Source organism: Camelus bactrianus, chromosome 8, assembly GCF_048773025.1.
Source record: "Camelus bactrianus isolate YW-2024 breed Bactrian camel chromosome 8, ASM4877302v1, whole genome shotgun sequence".
Classification (NCBI taxonomy): domain Eukaryota; kingdom Metazoa; phylum Chordata; class Mammalia; order Artiodactyla; family Camelidae; genus Camelus; species Camelus bactrianus.
The window spans coordinates 74557722-74579606 of NC_133546.1; the positions used below are offsets into that span (position 1 = coordinate 74557722).

At 41.6% G+C, this 21885-nt stretch overlaps 1 protein-coding gene across 1 annotated transcript in view; it reads right to left on the reverse strand.

Annotated features, from left to right (window-relative positions):
• The window catches only part of LMBRD1 (LMBR1 domain containing 1), a 99309-nt gene that overhangs the window by 73987 nt on the left and 3437 nt on the right, over nucleotides 1–21885 (reverse strand). The window contains exons 2-3 of the mRNA XM_074368748.1: nucleotides 18183–18359; nucleotides 9482–9542 (exon numbers count right to left, since the gene is read on the reverse strand). Of these exons, the coding sequence (XP_074224849.1) occupies nucleotides 9482–9542; nucleotides 18183–18359 (238 nt within the window). The remainder of the gene's footprint in view (nucleotides 1–9481; nucleotides 9543–18182; nucleotides 18360–21885) is intronic.

The window sequence follows — 21885 nt, forward strand, 5'->3', positions numbered from 1 at the left end:
GTTCATTAGGAGTAACAGTACAAACACTCACTTTTACCCCTTCATTACCAGTAACACATGCACAGATTACGGGAGAAAGGAACCGTACTGTCAGTGCTCGCCAGTGCACAGCATTCTCTACCACGTGGAAAGGGCGCTTCTCAATCATTTTATGAAGCTGGCTGAGACTTGATCCCCAAACCTGACTAGAATAAGATGAAGGAAAATTACAGACCAGTTTCACCTCTCAATCAATTTTTAAAAGAATCCTAAACAAGATAGCAGGAAAAGACTTTAAAACCAAAAAAGCCACCGTCACAACCACTCTGGGTTTGTCCAAGGAACTGCAGAGCTGGTTTAAGAGTAGTCTATCCATGTAATACATCACTTGAAAGAATTAAAGAAAGAAACAAATCTCACAGGATTATCTCCCCTGACAAATACTCAACAAATATCTACTGAGTCTTCTCCAGGCTTCCTTCTAGGGGTCACAGACCAGAAGTTCCCAACTCTCTTAATTCTAGTGGGGAAAAGAGAAAATATTTAGAGTCACTCTATGAGCTACTCAAAGTATACTAAAAAAAAAAAAAAAAAAAATTAAATCAGTAAGGAAAACACAAACAACCCAAACAGCAAAAAGGCACTTGAAGCAGAAAACGGGAAAAAAAAGAATCAATAAATTTTAAAAGACATGCAACTTCATTTCCAAACAGTGAAATATACACTAGTGAACTCTCATTTCACACTCGCCAGACTGGCAAAAACAAAAAAATACATGGCAATATCAAAGATTAGGATATAACGCAGCCAGAAGGCTTATATCCTTCTAATGGGACTTAAATTAGTACACTTAGAAAAATAATCTGTCATTACTTAGACTGTCAAAGACGCACGTAACTTATGATCCATGAACTCTACTACATGTATTTTGCACATATGCAACAGAAACACGTACAAACATGTTCACTGCACAATTTTTAATAGGAGAAAATTCACACGTCCAAACTGACTAACATGTGGTTGAGTCATACACAAGGAAAATAAACTACACTTTATGCAATAATATGTAAGAATCTCAGGAATATATGGCTGAATGAAAACAATCAAGTAATTTCATATAACATTGAAAAAATGTAAAACTAAGGATATCGCGTGGTCAAACTAGGAGGCAAGTGAGGGATGAACACAGACTACATTTAAGCAGTGTCACTTCCAAGGGGGCTGGGGGTGAGACGGCAGCAGGGAAAGGCACACAAGGGACTTCAAAGTGCTGACCTTGAACCTTGCATGCTTAATGTACATTTTGCAAGAATAAAAGTATTATATGTTGACTACATATCAAAGCTGTCAGTATCTGCCAAACAGCTGCGGCAGGCAGCCTCTGAAATGGTCCCAAGGATCCTAGCAGCTGCGATGTTCACGCCTTTGAGTGTGGGCTGGACCAGTGACTCACTGCTGATAAGCAGATTGTGGCAACAGTGGTGGGAGAATTTACTAGAAGACTGGTTTCCATCCTGCTCACTCCTGGGATCTCAGCTGCCACGTTGTGAACCACTGGATGGAAGGTCCACATCGCCAGGGACTGATGCTGCAGGCGACCACAGGTGGCTGAGACCTGAGGCTGCCTACACCCACGTGAGGGAGCCCGAAACCAAGTCTTCCCTAGTGGAGCCTTGAGACGCCTGTGGTCCCCACAGACACGGCTGCAGCCTTGTGAGAATACCGGAGCTGGGGTCCCAGCTCAGCTGTGTCTGGATTCCTGACCCACAGAAACTGTAAGAATGTTTGCTGTTGTAAATGGCCAAATTTGGGCGTAATTTGTTACCCAACAATAGATACCTAGTACCACTGCTGACAGTACAGCAAAGTGATTAATACATTCTGGTGCAGGATCTGACAGTGTGTAACTTGGAGAATAAAACTGTTTACAGGTTGTAATTTACAATATGCAGTCTTAGGAGGAGTCACTTCCCTTCAGGGCTATTTTCGTTGTTCGTTTCCTCTCTGTAGTATGTGTTCCAAGGCTTACACTGCAATGTCATTTTTATAACAAGAAATGCTTAAATTACATGGTCAAAGAAAAGGCTAAGCAATTTATAGTGTAACTCAACAACTGTGTTGCAATCAGTGATGACGAGACTGTTGACTCCAAAGCTACACAGAAACATTAGCCGAAATAACAGTACATGAAAGAGACATAATGCAAATCTGTGGTTACAAACTGACTATTCTTAGAAGCCACGTTGGCTGATACACAAAGAATCACATTCTGATTTATAAACCTTGGTATGTCACAACTTTTCGTCCTCACGTTTTCTTTTTCCCATCTGTAAATTAGGATAAGATTCCACCTCTAGAAAATAACAAGAAATCATAAAACTGCAAGTCCCTTCAAGTTTTAAGTCATAATAATAGCAGCCCTCCTGTACTGAGAGTGGTCCTCTATCTGGCCCTGTGTTAGACTCTTGACTCAAACCTGCTCATCCAGTATTTTTCCCCGACAACTTTGTAATCTAATGTGCATATCACAAGATGCACAAATTGTAAGTCTCCAATTCCATGATCTTTCATAAATTTATGCAGTTGTGTAATTATCACCATAATCCATTTTTAGACCATTTCCATTACCTTGAATAAGCTGCTTTGTGCCTGTCTGCAACTAATCCCCCTCCAACTCCCAGTTTGGGGCAACTACTGATCTGCATCCTGTCTTCAGAGATTTGCCTTCTCTGGACATTTCATAAGGATATAATCATACAAGACGCCATCTCTTGCATCTGGCTCCTTCTGACTTAGCTTGCGGAATATGCGTTCCATTGTATGGACACGTTTTATTTCAACATCCATCAGCTGCTGGACATCTGGATTCTTTCCAGTTCTCTGCTATTATGAAGAAAGCTCCTGCGGCGTTTGCATACCTATTTTTGTGAGGACATTGTGTTCATTTCTCTTGAGCATATACACCTAGAAGTGTAACTGCTGGCTCACAGGGGAAGTTCAGCTTTTTAAGGAAGTTGAAAACTGCCTTCCAATACAGTGTACCATCTTACATTCCCAATGGCAGCAATGAAACTTTCCAGTCTCTCCCCATCTGTCAATACGTGGATATCATCTACTTTTTATTATAGTTGTTATGGACTGAATGTTTGTTCCCCCCAAAATGCACAGGTTATGGCCCTAACCTCCAGCGTGATGGTATTTAGAGTTGGGACCTTTGGTAGGTAATTAGGTTCAGACAAAGTCTGGAGTGGGGTCCCCATGACGTGACTGGGGTCCTTAGGATAAAAGGAAGAGAGCCCAGCTCTCTCTCTCCCCTCCTTTCCTGCTCCCTCTACTGCCAAGTGAGGACACACAAGAAGAAGGTGACGATCTGCAAACCAGGAGGCAGGTCCTCACCAGACACTAGGTTGTCAGCACTTTGACCTTCGACTTCCCAGCCTCCAGAACTGAGGGAAATAAACGTTTGTTGTTTAAGCACCCAGTCTAGGATACTTTTGTTACAGTAGCCCAAACTGACCAAGACAGAAATTAGAAGTGGTCAGATTCTGGATACATTCTGAAACTCAAAACACAAGAGGACATACTGCCACATTTGATACAATATGTGAAAAAATAGAGTCGAGGATGATGCTAAGGTTTGTGGCCTGAGCAATTCTAACCTAGCTGCTATTCACTGAAACCAGGAAATTGACAGTGTGTAACAGACTGAAGACAAGTTGTTCTAGAAATGTTAAGTCAGAGGTGCCATCTTCTTGGTAGGAATCGTCAGGTGGGTGACTGGACACAGGGATGTGAAGCTCAGGTGAGGTCTGCACAAAGATCTGGGTCTGGCAGCAGGGCACACGGACAGTACTTAGAGCCAAGCAGCAGTATAAGATAACCAAGGGATTAACTGGGGTGAAGAACAGGCCCGGGATGGAACTCCGAGCACATAAACATTAAAGAGGCCAGGAGAAGAGGAAAGAGGGCCTAAGCAGGAATTTAGAAGGAAAATCGAGAGCCTGTGTCTTCCTTTCTCTCCTGGAGCATTCAGGAAGGTTTAAGATGTTAATGTGACAAATTAGCAGTTAGTTTAGGGATTGAATGTACAAGTCACACCAGATAAGAGACCAAGAAAGCACTTGTTTTCCTAATATTTCCACCTGGAAACAAAGTCATAGTCACTAAGTCTCAAGGAGTCCTCATCTAGAGAATCTCTTGAGCAAACCTAAGCGGAAGCCACTAAGAAAACTCCTCCTAAGAGTGAGAGTGCATTATTTCGGGAGGGTGTAGCTCAGCAGCAGAGTGCCATGCTCAGCATGCAGGAGGTCCTGGGTTCCACCCCCAGTGCCTCCATTAAAATAAACAAATTAAATAAAAACCTAATTAGCTTCCCTTCCCCAGCCCCTCCAAAAAAAAAAAGGCTGATTAAAAAATAAATGAAATAAAAAATTTTAATTAAAAAAAAAAGAATTCATTGCTTTAAAAAGGGGGAGGGAAAACAGGAAAGAGGACACAACTGAATCCCATCAAAAAGCACTTTACAGACCTGAATTAACTAAACAAACCCCCCAAATTAGTCTCAGTTTTTCTATCTTGTCTGGGAAAGCAATGAAATACATTAGAGATGTTTTCCAAACAATAAAGTACCGCAGAGATGGAAGTTTGACGAGATGCTCGGTCAGTCTTTTCAGTGTCAATTTTCTCATGTCTTCACAGTGAGGAGGTTTCTTCCTCCTGCTCCCTGAGCGGATGTGAGTTACAGCCGCGCCGTGCACCCCTAACAGGACGACGGCCACGCTGCTCTGTTGTCACGGCACTTAACTGACTTCAAGCTCCCACAGTGCTCATCACAAATTAGACACGACGAGGTTCTAAACCCTAAGTTCAAAATAACGGCATTTACACCAGGTACAGTTTTTCAGCAATTAACCAATAGGGAGTGAGGAGGAACTTCCTGAAAACTCTGCTGGCTGCTCCAAAATGCCTGGGGGAGAAATGGGAGTTGGAAAGTTTCTTGGTCCATCTTATTCTCCCTTAGTTCCATAACTTAATTCATCTAAGTATGTACTATTTTCACTACAGGATGGCTTAAAAGTGAAAAGTAAGAATTTACTAAATAACTAATAATCTGGAATTGTTTGAAAAAGAGCATCTATAAAATGGAAAACAATGCAGTAAATGTATATGTATATATACACATATACACATACCTACACACATATACTTACATTCACACATACACACACATATACACATATATGAACACACATATACACACATATATACATACATACACACACATACATGTGCACACACACACACACAAGATCCTCACAGCAGCAGTATCTGAAATAGCCAAAAACTGAACCCAACTGATCATCAGTATGAGGATGGATGAACTACAATACGTTACCAGAATGGAATATTATACAGTAATGAGAAACAACAAAGTACTGTTGCGCGCAGCAATGCAGGTGAGTCTCAGATGTAGTGTGAGGACCAAGGAGGCCAAACAGAGAACAATATACGGCTACACGGCTATACGGCTATACGGCTCAGTGCATATGTTCACCTAAAGTGACAGTCCCAAAATCAGCGTCAAGAAGAGGAAGGGTCTCAGAACGAAGCGACAGGAAAACCAAAGAGGAGCTCAACACGACAGCCTTGAATGATCCCTGCGTAGGGTACAGGATCTCCCCGTTGTCAACCCCTGCATTCACTGCAAAATCAGAATAAGGAGTCAGGAAAAAAGGATTAAATGAAAGGAAAATTCACAGAAACAAAAGCGAAGTAACTGGTGGAAGAATTAAAACCAAACATTTCAAGAACAGTCAGAGAAGACAGAATAAACATTTATGACAGATTACAGTAAATAAAAGGAGAGAATTTAAAGATAAAAATAACATGTGAAACCAAAAATAGAACTCAGATAAAAGGCTAAATACATACAGGAGAGGTAAAAGATTTCAGAAGAGGCTCAAACGTGAGATGAAAACAGAACTGAGAGCCAGAGTCAGACAAGAGAAGTTTTTTAGAAGAAATATGAAAGAAATTCGAAGACACAGATGAAGAAATAAACAAAAACATTCAAAAGGAATAAAAGACTGAGTCCTGAATGTTTCTGGGGTGGACACAGCATCCTCGGATGAGGGAGTCTCCTTCTGTGTGTATGGTCCCCATGAGCACAGGGCAAAGGGGCAGAAATAAACAACCGCACCCTCTCATTCCCCACCGAGCCCCTGGAAACTGTATCTCTGTAGGCAGCTTTGGTTCATGAAAACTGGTCCAAACCAGTCAACAGCTGGGGGTATCCAGTGGGTAGGAGCAGCAGGCCTGACTTCTGCAAACTTTCCAAAAAAAAAAAAAACAAAACCCAGAAGTTCCATTAATGTAACATGAGTTTCTCTAAAACGTGCTTTCGAGAACTGAAGATTAGCAGAGATCCTTTTAGGGTGTCCTCAGGGCGAAATGATTTTTGTGACTGTCCTCTTCGCCACCAAGCACTCCCCAGTGGGGCTGTTTTTACTCAGGAAAGTTCCTCTGAAGCAGCAACAATTCTGTGAGATCTCCACCCTCGAGTGCACATCTTTCCAACATTCTGAGGGAAGGGCAGGTCACACACGGTGTACTTGGGAGAAGCACCCGTGCTGTCTCAGTTGTGAGCTACACTGGTTGCTTTTTTCCCCCAAGAACGTCTTTTTGACTCGAAAGAACAAGGGATGGAAAAGCAATAGTTATCCAGACTTGATTATTAGGTTGACTTTCTCAGAAATGAATCAAGGGGGCCTGGCACTTCAAAGAAAACAGTAACAGTGTTTGCTGCCAATGATAAAATCTGAGCTCTCCAGAGAAAATGGGGACGTTTGGAAAACTTGAACCCAGCATGGTAAGCCTTACATCTTTCCAATGCACAAATGCTTCTCTGATAAGCACAGTAGTGATGTTAGCATGGTCATTTAAAATTACCAGTAGGCAATTAAAAAATATCGTGATAGTGTTCTGAATAATTTTTAATGGAAAAAAAAGGATCAGAAAACAATGAAAGTTTACAGAGTCATACAAATTATTTTCTTTTATCCTGAGATTAGAATATGAAATACAAATAACAGTGACCTCTAAAATCCTCAGCCAGTTTGAGGGCAAAACAATTTCCTACTGAAGTATCAGGCGTTCTTTGTTTCCTAAATGTCTTGCAGCTCTGGCTGGGCCCTCACATCAGTCTCCAAGGATGCTCCTTCAGAAAGCCCTGCGAGTCCTCCCCGCCTCCCAAGGGGGGGCATAACTGATGACCAGCGACTCAGCAGTGGTGGACTCTGACGGTACCAGTAGGACAGCTTTATGTTTAACTCTCTGTCTGTAAAAATTCTGCCTTTTTGAATATACTGCCAACCAGTAAACATGCTGCCAACGGAAATCAGAATCTCTCTGGATGTATTCTAGCATTCTGTATTATTTGAAAGGTCTCCGGATGATTTTTTTGAAGCTGCCCTGGGGTTTCAGTGCTGCTAAGCATTCCCACAGGTAACATTCCCAGAACCACTGATGAAAAGGCAGCTCACTCAATGGTCAGCAGCGGCCAGCTCAGGAAACAACACGCCCTCTGGGCTCCATCACTCACTAAACAAAGTGATCTTCAACATCTCTAAATACCAGTGTCTTCATCTGGAAGAGGCAGAAAAGACCTCCACAAAATGACATTCATGAAAGTCAAATAAAATGGTGAATGTCAAAGTCTTGCCCAGTGCCTGGCAAGGTCAGACAATGAAAACGTGTTGATGTGTTAGGAGAGATCAGACGAACAACAGAATCTCACAGACGGGAATGGATATAAATAGTGTTTTGGACTATATGGAGTCTGTATTGTCCTCAGGACTCAGGAGAAGACACCTAGTGGGCAGTTAGATACTGTCTAGCATTTCTGGGAAGCAGATGGCCTCCAGGCTATTCACTATCTCAGAAGCTATCCAATCCTCTCACATTCCCAGCTCAAGGTCACCATCTGAGTCAAAGTCAAAGGCCTATTAGCCATAGCTAAAATGGACATAACTAGCTTTGTGACAACAACCACTAATATTACAGAATTAAGTCCTCTTGCTTTGATTCCATGGTCATCAAGAAAATCTTCTATTCATAATTTGGCTTCTCATGTAAATTTCTTCTCAATGATCCTTATCCCAAGGTAGCTGTATTTCTCATTACAACTCAAGTTCAACCAAGAATCAAACCCTAAGTCATCTTGTTTATAATAAGTAATTTATCTCCCATGCATTTAAAATGATACTAGAGACACACTATCCTTGGGAGGATTAAAAAAAAAAAAAAAAACACTAAAATCATTTCATGTAGGCTTAATTCCCTCCACGAACCCAACTGGAAAGGCTGCTGAATTAACACTCTAGTTTAGAAGTCTTTGTAACCTTGGTTACAATGGATTAATCCACTAGCCTCTATATTAAATGATAAGATATGGCTCCTAAACCCAGACTGCACTAAGATACAAGTTGGCTTACCACATCACATGTTCTACAGCCTAAATATGCTTCAGTGTCACACAGGAGACAGGCTCCATCCCCCCAAAATTGTTTTTGAAGAAGTGATTTATATCCTTCCAGTGAATTTGTATTGAAAACGCAATATTCTGCTTAACATAGCACCACTTCAAAAGTTTTAACTTAAAAGGTCAAATTTAAAATGGTATGATACATATTTAATGTATTCATTAGAAATAATAAACTCTATACTAAAATGCCATAAAAATATTTCTAAAATATACACCAACGGGATAGAATTTCATAGGTCCTATAGATTTTAGATCAGGAGACAAGACAAAGCAACTAAATTAAAATCCAATGAAACTCTTGAAAATTTATCCCATCAACAGAACCTTCTGCAGATTTATTCTCAGTGTCCTACTGAAATCTTATTCAACCTTTGGATTCCTTGCTGAAAAATAATGACACCCCTTTGCTGACTCGGCACTTACACATTTTTATAAAAGTATGAGTCACATTTATTCAAAGGGAAAATTTCAGGAATATTTAAATGGTTATTACAAAGCTTTTCTAATCCAACATGAGAGTGGGAAAAGAAAGTTTCCTCTCTCTTCATCCCCTGGATTAAACTGGCTCTGGAGAGTACAAGAAAGTCGATGCTGCAAACTCCCAGATGGTACACTCCACCACTGTCAATACCTACAAGAAATTTCTAGAAAACTGAGATTTTTTTCAATCCAGAGGGCAAGAGGGAAACTGGTAACAATGTTACCAAACAACGGTAACAAAGGAAGACACTGAGATTTAAAATGACCTGACTGGACCTCCACAAACAAGTGCTGCAGGTGAACCCAGATGGAGCAAAGCATGAGAAGGCGGTTTCAGGATGATGAGATGAGTTCCCTGTTACTGTCCACGGAGCGATGCAGTCATCGCCAATGTGATATTAAAAACAGAAGTTCCTCTAGAGCTATCTTCTACATTTTGGTGAGCAGCCTAGATGGGAAATGAAACAGAAAGATACTTACTATAGTAACCATACAGTACAGTGTCCTCGATCTGTCTGCTGACGTTAGCGTTGGCCCAGTCCTAGGATAAAAAAGAAACAGTAGAAATATTGATGAAACATCATTTGCTTAGCCATTAGAAGTAAGTTTTATTATGACTGAATATCACTGATAAATATACCATCTATTCTGACAGGTATGGTGTATGCCTTCAAGAAGGGAGAGACGGACAAGTAAACACACAAACTTCAACAGGTAGACGCTAGGATAAGAAGACAGCGTCGTACTGGGGAAGCACAGAAGCAGGAGGCAGCTCTGAGCAGACTGAAGACCAGGGAAGGCTTTGCTGAACGACTGTCAACTCAGATCGGAAGGAAGAGAGGTTGTTCTCAGGGAAGGGGAGGGGAAAAATAGTCAGAAGGAGGGAAGGGAGTCAAGGAACACACACAGAGAGTTTGAAGAAACTGCATGAAGCTAAACAGAGGTTCACTAGAGCTTTTGGAAAGGTAACAGAGCAGCGGTGAGTGGGGAGACAGGGCTTCGAGGGACCTGTGAGTCATGCTGAGTATTCTGGCCTTTGTCCTAAGGGCAGTGAAAATCAGTGATGCATTTTTATGCAGAGAGTGGCAAACACGATTTGTATTTGAGAAAGAAGATATACAGCATAATATAAAATTTTTAAATACCTAAAAGAATAGCCAATTTAAACTCTTTTGCATTCCATCCATACATGTTCTTTAAACTAGCAATTAAAATTTAGTAATTTAACTTAAAAAATTAATTCTATTTAATCTTTTCCAATAAAAAAAATCTGTATATGAATGAATTAGAACTGAGGCAGGATAGCAAGCCTTTCTGTTGAATATCCTGATTTTACGCATATAAAAAATTAAACCTGGAGAGTCTATGTGACTGGTCATTGCTAGTAAGTAGCAAGGCAGAAATTAGCATCCAAGTCAAATTTTTCCTCTCAATACTTTAAGCAACTCAGGTCAGTATCAACATCCTACTACAAGGTCTCTTAGGGAAGAGTATCCACATTTAATTCTCCAAAAATAATCTAGGTTTTCTTTTTTTTTCCTTTTTCACCCATAAATGCCTCTAGCAATGAATATGAATTTCCATTCACCTATGCCTAAAAGAACAAAAATGTGGAAGCCTGAATTCAGCACTACAAATGCAAACATTGACACACAATGCACAATAAAAACAGTATTTTTCTACTAGCAGTTAAGACTATAAAAACTTTAATATGCTAAATAAAAAAAAATCTGCATTGACTACATAAAGAAACTCATAGAATATAAAAGTTGTAAATAAATGAAAAGTCACATGTTCACACAGGAAAAGATCATAAATACCAAATTTCTCCAAATTAATTTATAAAAACTATACACTGCCAACCAAAATCCCATAGCTGGTAGTCTTTTGATGTGCTGATTCTAAAAGTCATCTGAAAAACATAGGTAAGAGCTAGAAAACTTTTTGAAAAAGACCAATAATGAAGAATTTAGCCACTTACTAAACTTGATTAATGAAGCATGAAAATCTATGATTATGGTGACCTTTCACCTTACCTAAACGGCAGAATTCAGAACATTAACAAGACCCAGTGGTGGCAAATACGGAGGAAAAGCCACCTACACACCGTAGTGGTAAGAAAGCTGGTCTATGACACAGACATTCTTTGTTGGAATCGCTCCTAAAAAGATTCAGACAATCAGGACAGGTGTCAGTAGACATGCGTTTTAAGACAAGCAGTCCCGCAGTGGATGAACTCCTGCTGGGACGCCTGGCAGCAAGCAGGGACAGAGGCCTCCCCTTCCCACCCTGGAGGACCAGCTGGACTCAATGTCAATCACTTGCGGGACCCAGGGGCCCAGGGGCTGCAGGTGTTCGGCGACTGGAGGGTCCCAGCGCCCCACAAACAGCTTAGATCCAGCTCCCACTACTTGGCACCCAAGCCCGGGGTGTTCGTCTCCTGTAAGGGCCACTCTTCTGCTCACCCTATGAGAAGAGAGAACAAAAGGAGGTCGGGTACCTCTGCTGACTCACGTGTATTTGGGGAAAGCTCACCGCCTTGTGGAAGGTCAAGTGTACAAGGACGTGCGTACTTGGAGACCCTCATCCCCAAAAACTCCAGCCTGCACCAAGCAATGTTTACTGATGTTTCACCAAAAAGCCTTTTCCCCAATGCTATTCAGGGTAATTTTGTTTAAAATACTAAAAAAACAATAAACAACAACAACAAACAGAGACAATCTGCCTGCCTGAGGAAAAATGGTAAAATGCATTCTCGTACACTTATAACATGGAATACCACAGAGACATTAACAATGATGAAGATGAAATCTCTATAAACTGGCCTACATGAATATCCACGAAGCACTTTCGAGTTGGGGAGGAATCAGAACAAGCTGCAACAAAGAGTTTTTGACACCCAGTCTCATTGTCTAAAAAATGTAATGCAAGAAACACCTGTCCATGTACTACAGGAGCCTGGAAAGAGTGGTAAACAACGTTCCCACGTGAGTGCAAAAGCATGGGGTCGGTAGAGGGGGAGAATTCTTGCCGATGACTGGAAATTTTTTCATCAATGATTCAAGGATCCAGATGAATCTACACTCAATCAAAGCTTCACTTTCCAAAAGCTGTGTTTCTTTAGTGCCTATACTTGTGCAACAAACCAGAAATTTTAAAAGTTTGAAACGGAGATTTTTTTGAAATTGAGGATAATCACACCTACCCTCACACAAACTCCATACCAATTTCCAAGTCAACCCCATGAGGTATTAATGTAGCCGTTGAGAATCACAAGTTAAACTTGAAAATTGAAGACGAACCCCAACCTCAGAAAAAGATTACATGTAGGAAGTCTGAAGGTAAATTTAAAGCCAAAGGTTCACTGAAATTTAGTGTCTTTTACTCTCCAAGGTTCTTTCGTTTAACCAAATCTTATGGCAATTAGAGAGTATTACTGTTACTATTTTAGAGCAAAAATATGTGTAAAATATACAACATCACTCCAGTACTCTGTAATATCTGGCTTTTATGTACTGCCCTGCCTCCAAGGTATCTGATCTACCATCAAAAGAACTTAGTTTTTGAAACCTTCCTTCTTCTACATTCTGAGAAATGCTATGCCCTTGATACATTTTATAAATCATTGCCTCCCAAAGTAGAGACCAAAAGGAACTTCAGAAGACCCAAAGGAACATGAGACAATCAAGAACTAATATTACATAGAGAATATGGAAGAACATAAATTCCACAAAACAAAAATGTACTGGGCTATGTAAAATTCTCTTCCCATTCTTCAAGATGACTCTTTGAAACACACAGTCCAATCCAAAACTACACTTTATTCTCTTGAATTTTACCAGATAACCTCACCTTAGACCAGTGGTTCTTACTCAGGTTTTGTCCCCCATGGGACACCTGGCAATGTCTTGGAGACACTGAGGGGGAATGGAGGGGGGTTAGGATGCTACTGGCTTCTGGTGGGTAGAGGCAAGGATCTGCTACACACCTACAGTACACAGGACAGCCCCTCACAGCAAAGAACTACCCAGCACAAAACATCCATGATTGAGACAACACTGACTTAGAGGTCTGTAAAGAAGACAAGAGCTCCTCGGTTTCCTCCCAGATCTGAAACCTGCCTCTATCTGTATTCCAGTGCGACCCCTTCCTCGGACCCAATGCCCGTGCTCTTCACAGCTGACCCTCTCCTTTGAGATCCAGACTCAAGGACACTGCCCCTGGATGCACCCCCACAACATCTTTCCCACTCCACTGAATCCTAAAGTACGTGAACTTGAGTTTCCATGAAAACAACATACCACCACTATAAATAAGAACAGCTCCCTGGACCCCCTGCTACTTTTCTAGGGAACAGAACTTCCCAGGAGGTCATATGCATCCCCATCACCACTGGCCCGCCTTATGTCTGCCTCTCACTCACTCCAACTGCCTGCCCCTCCGCTCTGCGGGAATCACTCTGCATGTTCTTGGTCCCCCCAAAATCTCTCTCACTCTACCTCTCAGCATCACTCAGAAAAGCTACCTACCATTCGCTCTTCCGGAAATATGTTCTTCTCCTGAGAAGCCTCCCCTTCTCCACACCTCTCTGGCTGCCCTCTGCCCTGGGCGGCTTCGACGTAAGGTAGCCTCTCACCCCTGGCCCAGCGCCAACCCCTCTCTTGCCACTCAGCTCCCCCAGACACTAGTCAGTCCACAGCTCTAAACATGGCCCACGTGATGATGACGTCCAGATACTTCTCCCCGTCCCCGAGGCTTCCCCGAAGCTTCAGCCGCCAGGTGAATACATGTGGTAGGCACTCTGAAGGGAACTGGTCCAAAACATGGCTCTTTTCCCTACACTCCCCCACCTGCCCGTGTACACGCATGGGCCTTACTGCTCCTCCAGGCCTCCCCACTTCTCTGAGGAGGAAGCGGACCTAGGCATCCCTTCGGTTTTCTTCTTCCCTCACCCCCACATTTACTCCATCAGCAAATCTAGGCAGCTCTACCTACAAAGTACACACTGACTTTTTTTTAACTTACTTTTTTATTGAAGTGTAGTCAATTCGCAACGTTAGTTTCTGGTGTACAGCAAAGCGGTTCAGTTATACATAGACATACATATTTTTTTTCCAGATTCTTTTTCATTCTATGTTATTACAACACACTTAATGTAGTTCCGTGTGCCATACAGAAGGACCTTGCTGTTAATCTACTTTATATACAGCAGTGTGTATCTGTTAATCACCAACTCCTAACCCTCCCTGCTGCTTCCCCTCCGGTAACCACCATTTATTTTTTATGTCTGTGGGTCCATTTCTGGTTCAAAATACACACTGATTTTCACCACTTTTCTTCACTAATACCACTCTCATCCAGATCAACTTCATTTCTTACCTTCATTAACTTCCCACTGCAGTCAGGAGAAAATCTAAAGTCATTTACAGGATCTGAAAGTCCTAAACCATCTGGTCCCCACCTTCCTCTCAATCGCAGCTTTACCAAAGCACAACCCACAACACTACTCTTCAGCCAAGCAGGCCAAACCCACTTCTGCCTGGGGGCCTCTGTATCTGCTGCCCCTTCTCCCCAAAGGCCGTCCCCCACCCCACCGGCTCTGCCAGTGACTCCAGTCTCATCTCGAGTATCCTTAGCAGCCTGGTGCCCCTCCGCAATCTGGCCTTCCAGTTCTCCTGCCTGGGCAACCACAACTCAAATGCCTCTCACATCAGCCTGCTGGACGTCCTCACGGAACTGAGCACTAGGACGCTGGCTTGTTTTATGTGCTGCTTTACTGTCGGCCTGGTCTTAACAGAACGGGAGCTCCCAGAGAGCAGCAGCCTCCTTTGTTTTCATCCTCAGTCTCTAGCATTTGTCAGATACATATTACAGACTTATTAAATATCAAGTAAATGAACATATTTAACGTGTGATAAAGAATACAAAGTCCTAAGATACAGTTACCACCATCTGTGAGTACGAATGAGGCAGCAGTACCAAGTTCAACCCAGACGTCTCATCATAACTGGCCAGAAAGTGATTAATCACTGGGGGAGGGAAGTAAGATATGAACACTCCAGCTACCGAAACATTAAATGTTTTGATGCCATAGCTTAACTACTAATTCTCACTTTACATACTGTATAACATAAAGGACATTTGTTCACGTGAGTGTCAGTTTCTGATTTTTTTTGATTGGTACACTTTGTGTGTATCACTGCAAAGTTATTTGCTAACAATACAAGACACTGTAATAGAACACGTCTAGCTATCCTTTAGGATTTTTTTTTAATCTAAAAAGTTAATTATTTCACACAAAAAAACTAGAAACAAAAAAATTTCCTAGCTAAAATTATTCATAGTCTTGGAAAAAAAAGTCGATGGAAACAGCTCAGACGTTATAATAATACACCTTTGGCCAAAAGAAGGCAGAGACAGCTAGGAAGGTAAATAAGACAAAACAGAGAAAAGTACTGTTGATTGCCTGCCTGAAACCCTCTGTTCCTAGGCCAAATTTTAGCAGTCGTTTATATCTGGTGTTTCCAAATAATTACACCTTATACACAGAACTGTGATCAATTTAGAGTCTTCAATATTTGAGGTGGAAATAGAGAAAGTTAGACAATACATACATTCATTTAGAAATAAGAAACGCACATTATAAAATTTAAGATACAACATAATTCATCTTGGAAAACAATGTCAACTTGTACATTTATCCTGACTAATAAGGATGGAATAGACTGAAGACACCATGGTATACTTTCACCCTAAGATGTCTAAATTCAGGGGGAGGGTGTAGTTCAGTGGTAGAGTGCACGCTTAGCATGCATGAGGTCATGGGTTCAAGCCCCAGTACCTCTGATTAAATAAAAAAAAAATAGTAACAATAAATAAATAAACCTAATTCTCTCCCCCCGCAAAAAAAAAAAAAAAGATGTCTAAATTTACAGCTGTAGCATGAAGTCTAGAAAATTAATTCTTCACTACTGGCTCCTGTCTTTCACTAAGCACTCAAGAGAATTCATTAATAACTTACTGGAGAAAATCCTCTCTACAGTTTACTGAGAAAGAGTTCTTTGAGAGTCTTCTCAGTTCTACTTTGAGAGTTAGCACAGGCCAGCTTCAAATGACAACTCTTGTGAATGTCACTGACCCCTCCCCCCATCCCACCACCTCCCAAAAAAAGACCAAAAGAGAAATAAAGAATGTTTTAAAATATCACAAAGGTATTAAGGTACTAGAGGAAAAACTGGTACATTACCTAAGCTCTGAGTTGGCTAAAAAAAACAGAACTAAATACAGCCAAATAATTGAAAAGTAGGGGGGAAAAGGACATACAATTGCTGAATAAATAATCCCTCAATAATGCAAGATAAAAGTATTTAAAAAGTGGGAGGAAAGAACATTAACATGGAATTGCTCCCTTCTAAGTACTGGTGCCACATTTAGATTTAACAAACAGAAAATAAGCACATTGACTACAGTTAAACACTTTCTTCCCTTATGGGGCATTTAGTAAGTACCCTAAGTTTTTAGGAGTAATACTTTTGCTTCTGTAGGTGGGTGAATTCCTAACAAGTCCTGTTTAAACAAACATAATCCAATCTCACAGATTTAAATAAATTAACTAATAAAAGAAAAACCTAGCGCCCAGAAAGTGATGACTCAACTGTGCACGGTCTCAGAGCAACTACATCATCTGAGGTTCAGGACTTCATGAACATACTTACTTCAGAAACTCCACGATGAAGACCATAATCCTGCAAAATCTAAACAAATCAAATATTCCAACTTTAACTTTAAAACAGAAAATCTCCTTATTCAGACCATCATGACCAAGGGATACCACTACTTCCACTGCATCAGATACAGATACAGGCACAGATGCACTGCAAGTGAGCAAAGAACCCTGGACCGGACTCCAGAGCCTCGGATCCCAGCGCCAGCACTCACAGCCCTCCCACCTGAGAGGGGGGACGTCGCCTCTCCGAACCTTGGTTTCCTGCCCATAAAAACATGGGTAACACCACCTACCTCATAGGGTTGTTTGGGACATCCATGACAGTTAAGATACGGAAACCATGTAGGACAGGGCCTGACACATGGTAAAGACTCCCCAGATGTCAGCTACCATCTCTGCAGCATTTGGACATACTATGTGCTCAATGAATCCTCACTACCAGGGAACTATATTCAATTTCTTGTAATGAGCTGTAACGGAAAAGAATCTGAAAAAAAATATGTATGTGTGTATATGTATAACTGAATCACTCTGCTGTACATCTGAAACTAACACTGTAAATCGACTACACTTCAATAAAAAATTAGAATTAAAAAAAAAATTTAATACTTGCTAAACAAACGACCGGCCTACAGAAAATAACTGGAGTTTTCACAGCAAGCAGGATACATCTAAACCTAACTACAAAAACATTTTCCAATTATTTCAACCCAGTTGGCCCAATTCAGGAACTTATTTTGGAATCATGCATTACTGAGATAACTGAAATGAGATTTCAAATATTTAAGTACCTACTGTGTGTTAGACAAATAATCAAGACATAGTTCGTGCCTCAGAGAAGCTTACACTGATAAGAAGTAATCTGCATAACTGTAAAAAGTAATCTGCATAACTGAAAAGGAACTGGGAAATCTTCCAGTCCAACACCATTTATTCTACGAATGAGGAATTTAAAGTCCAGAAAAGCGCATGGCTTGGCCAAAGACACAGGCTCTAGATAGCAGAGTCAAGGCTGGAACTTAGGTCTCATAATTCCCAGCCTACTGGTCTCCTCACCACCTCACAGTGACTCCAAGTGCTCGATCTGAGACAGAGATGAAGACCCCAACTTAATATGAACAAAAGCACTTCTGAATTATTTATTTACTGTATCAATGTAAATCAAGTCAAAGAAACTTCAAGGGAGCTATAAGAGGCCCCACAAATTAAACCTGTTACAATGACTTGGTCTATTTCCAGATTAACAAAGGCATTGTTCACACTTGCATGGTGGCTGCATTGACAGTTGTCATGTCAGTGAACAGTCTGTTCCATGTTAGTTGTCAGAGTCTCAACCCCTAGGTTCACTTCCATTCTCAATCATTCCCAGAGATCACAAGAAAACACTGCTCAACTTAAACACTTAATGGTCAAGAATATGAAAGGAAAAAATTCACGTAGTACGATCATAGTTACCTTAAATGTACCATTTTGATTTTTCATGTAGGAAACCAGAAATATATCCACGGGCAGAAGAGCTGATGTGATCAGTGCAATTGCCAGGGAGAAAATCGCTGTGATGGTGGAGACAACTTCACTTTCCCGCTGGCTCTGATATTTACGGACGTATATCCAGCAGAATGCCAAGATAGCCTGAAAAAGAACCAAGAGAAATGTTCTGTGACTGCCCAACGTACTCTCTCAGACTGATTTCAGCATGTGTCTGAAAGTCTCCAGCAGGAAACTTCATGTCAAGGAAAGATGCTTTCAGATGTGTAAGAAAAGCCACTACCCCTCATGAACTGATTCAAGATTTTTAATTCTCAAAGCCTATTTCATGGATGCAGTACAACCTCACTTAGGGACAAAGACACAGTAAAAAACAAGCAAAAGTGACAGATAACAGTTATGTTTGTCCTCACTGAACACAGCGCAGTCATTAACAGTCTCATACAACATTACAGTTATAACTAGCTTTGAATACTTTTTCCCTACAGATCTCCCCAACCTGAAGAAGCTGCAGCTAGACATTGTTCTATCCTACTCTTACTACATAAGCAGCGCAGAATATAAGTTGAATTGAAATTAACTTCTGTCCCATTATGACAGCTCAAGAGTACCATCCAGCTATGGATCAACTGCCAGGGATCACCATGCAATCCACACATTATACTGTAATTCAAACTGTAAAGGACATTACACAAGGAAAAGGGAACAGTGAAAATGGTTCGTGTGCACTGCAAGGAGGTTTCCAGTGAAAAAAGTACACTCAGAGGTACTGAGGTTATCACTCAATCAACCAGGCACTCTTAACAGTCCCAAGCCCTCTGCAGTAACTAATGCAACCTCCGGCAACCCTCTAAGGGCACATCAGAACCCCGTGGAGGGCTGCTCCCAGAGTTTCAGACTCAATAGGTCTGGAGCAGGTCCAGAAAATCTGCACGTCTTACAAGTTCCCAGGTGACGCTGATGCCAGTCCCAGGACGACACTTTGAGAACTTCTGCTCCACTCAACAGTAGGGGGTCATAGAGAGAAACTACATCAGTGATCCGCAACCTTGGCTGTGTCAGAATCACCTGCGTCGTTTTTAAATACCTTTATGCCCACCCCCGAAATCAATGCAATCAGGGACTGAGGATCCACCAGGCGTCAGCGCTTTAAATGCCTGCGGATCCCATCTGAGCCCAACCTGAGAACCACTGGTTGAAGTAAGCGGTAGAAAAGCTCTGGGACAAAAGCACTGTTTTGTCCTTTCACGCTTTTCAACAGACTCAACTTCTAGTGTCAGTGGAAAGGGTCGGGGGTCCCCGAAGAGAACCAGGCATGGTTCTCAGAGAAGCCATTTTTAGCCCGAGCTTTTCTGCAATTTAAGCCAGGCCACAGCACTGTCCATGAACAGGTCTCAGTAATTAAAGATCTTAAGGGAATTGAGAAGCAAAGGACTGTTTTATCAGGCAAGAGAAGTAACAACAGCAAAGACAATAAATCAGCTGTAAACTCCCAGTTCTGTTTCAATGGTAAAGATTAGCCTGAAGCACTTTCTTGAGCTGTTTTACAGAATTTAAACCCCCCTCAGTGCCCAGCCAGGAGATCAGCTGGAACTAAGGGATGATGATGTTGACCTTTTCTGACCCTCGTGACCTCACTCAACTACAGCCTGGACTCTGTTGACCTTTTCCCCCATTCTATGCTGAATTCTGCTCCACTCAAGCCCCTTCATGAATATGCATGGCCCTTAGTTTAACCCCCCTCCCCCTCCCGTCTGGCTGTTGAGGAGACACTGCTCTGGGAAACATTCCCAGTGTTTGCCTTGCCAGCTCCCTTCTTCTGCTCTTTGGCTTGGTTGTGACCTTTGGCTCCACACCCACCAAGAGATGAACCTAGTTTTTCATGTAACAATACATCCCTTCTGGGTATCTTAGTTCAGGAGCCAGACTGAATAATATCACCTATCTGGTTTCTATTTCCTAATTGTCCTACCCCAATCAGGACAGAGCAGTTCCACCACAACAAAAAAACCCCTCTGCCCCTCCACAGTCAACGCCTCTCCACTCTCCAGTCCTTGACAACCACTGTCTGTCATCCGTCCCCATAGCTTCTGCTTTGTCTAGAATGTCATAATGTACTTATAGTATGATGTTTTGGGTCTGCCTTCTTTCACTTAGCATAATACACCTGAAACCCATCCAAGTGGCTGCACGTCACTCCTTCACATCACTAATATTTCAGGTGTTGTCAGAACAGCAGGAAAAAGTAAAGTGAAAAAGGAACGTGCACTTTGGATGGATGCTGGAGGAAAAGATAGAAAGAAAATGAGAAGAGAGAAGAAAAGAAGAAAGGAAAGAGAAAAGAAAGGGGGGAAGGGAAGGAAGCAAGAAAGAAAAGAAAAGGAAGGAAAGGAGGGAGGGAGGGAGGGAAGCAAGCAGGCAGGCAGGCAGGAAGGATGGACAGACCAACCTAGGTTCAAATGTGGGCTTAACTACTTACAAATTTCTTTTTTCTTTTGGAAAATTATTTTTCTAAATGTTATTTACAGTAATACTTACTGAGTTTGATTTTAAATGAATTCACAAATATTTAAAACATTCCTCAAATTACTTTGAGGTCATCAGAAGATGAGCCTTTTCTATCTACCTAACGCAAAGTGTTCAATAAATTTTTTGTTGGCCTTCAAGACAATCTGCACTGTTACAAAGTGATGGGTATTCCGGAGGAAGGAGTGTGCCAATAACAGGCAGAGAAGCAGGGAAAGGGCACTCCAGGCAAAATAATTAAGTCAGAGGTGGTCAAACTTTCTGGTCTCAGGATCCCCTTACAGTTTTAAAACAGAGCCCCAAAGAGCTTTTTGTTTCTGTGAGTTAAATCCATCAGTAGTCACTATATTATAAAATAAATCAAATGTCCCCACCTATAAAAAAAGAATAAGAACACTTCTTTCACAGCAGGCTGTAAGAATTAAATGGCACGGAAAGAGCTTAGCACGGTGCCTGCCCAAAGGAATTGCTTAAGAAGTAGCAGCAATTATTATTAAGTGCCAAATGAAGTAACATCTTAGAGGACTTCATAAAAGAAACTAGTATGTGATTTTGTTAAGGAAAAGGTTTAGAGCAGTCGGCAGCTCCTCCCAAGAGATTCTGATTCAGCTGGTCTGGGCACTGGGGTTTTTAATTCTCCCGAGGTGGCTTTAATGAGCAGGCAAGGTGGAGAACCACTGGGGCAGAGGTAGGAGTGAGAATAGATGAATGTTTGCTAAATGACCGGGCACACATAGCGCCTGGGATCTTGCTAAACTGCAGATTCCGGTTCAGTAGGGCTGGGGTCTTAGATTTTGTACTTCTAACAAGTTCCCAGATTTCCCCCTCACTCTGAGTAACAAGAGTAAACCTGCTTTATAGACATGGAGACTCAATCTTGTATCGTAATGAGAAATGCAATGTGAAAGATGGTGTTAGCCAAATTACTGAGGGTCAGATTTGACAGAGTAAACACAGTTAGATTACAGGCCTGGAGGAACCAAATCTAACCAGTCCTCACGGGGCAGAAGAAACCGAAGTCCATTCTGTTGGCCCAAGATTACAGAAGTCACCAGCCTTAGTGTTCTGATTCTTTAGCAGGGGACTGGCAGTGGTTCTCAAAGTCTTAAGTCCCCAGACCCCCGGCAGTCTCCCCCACCCTTTC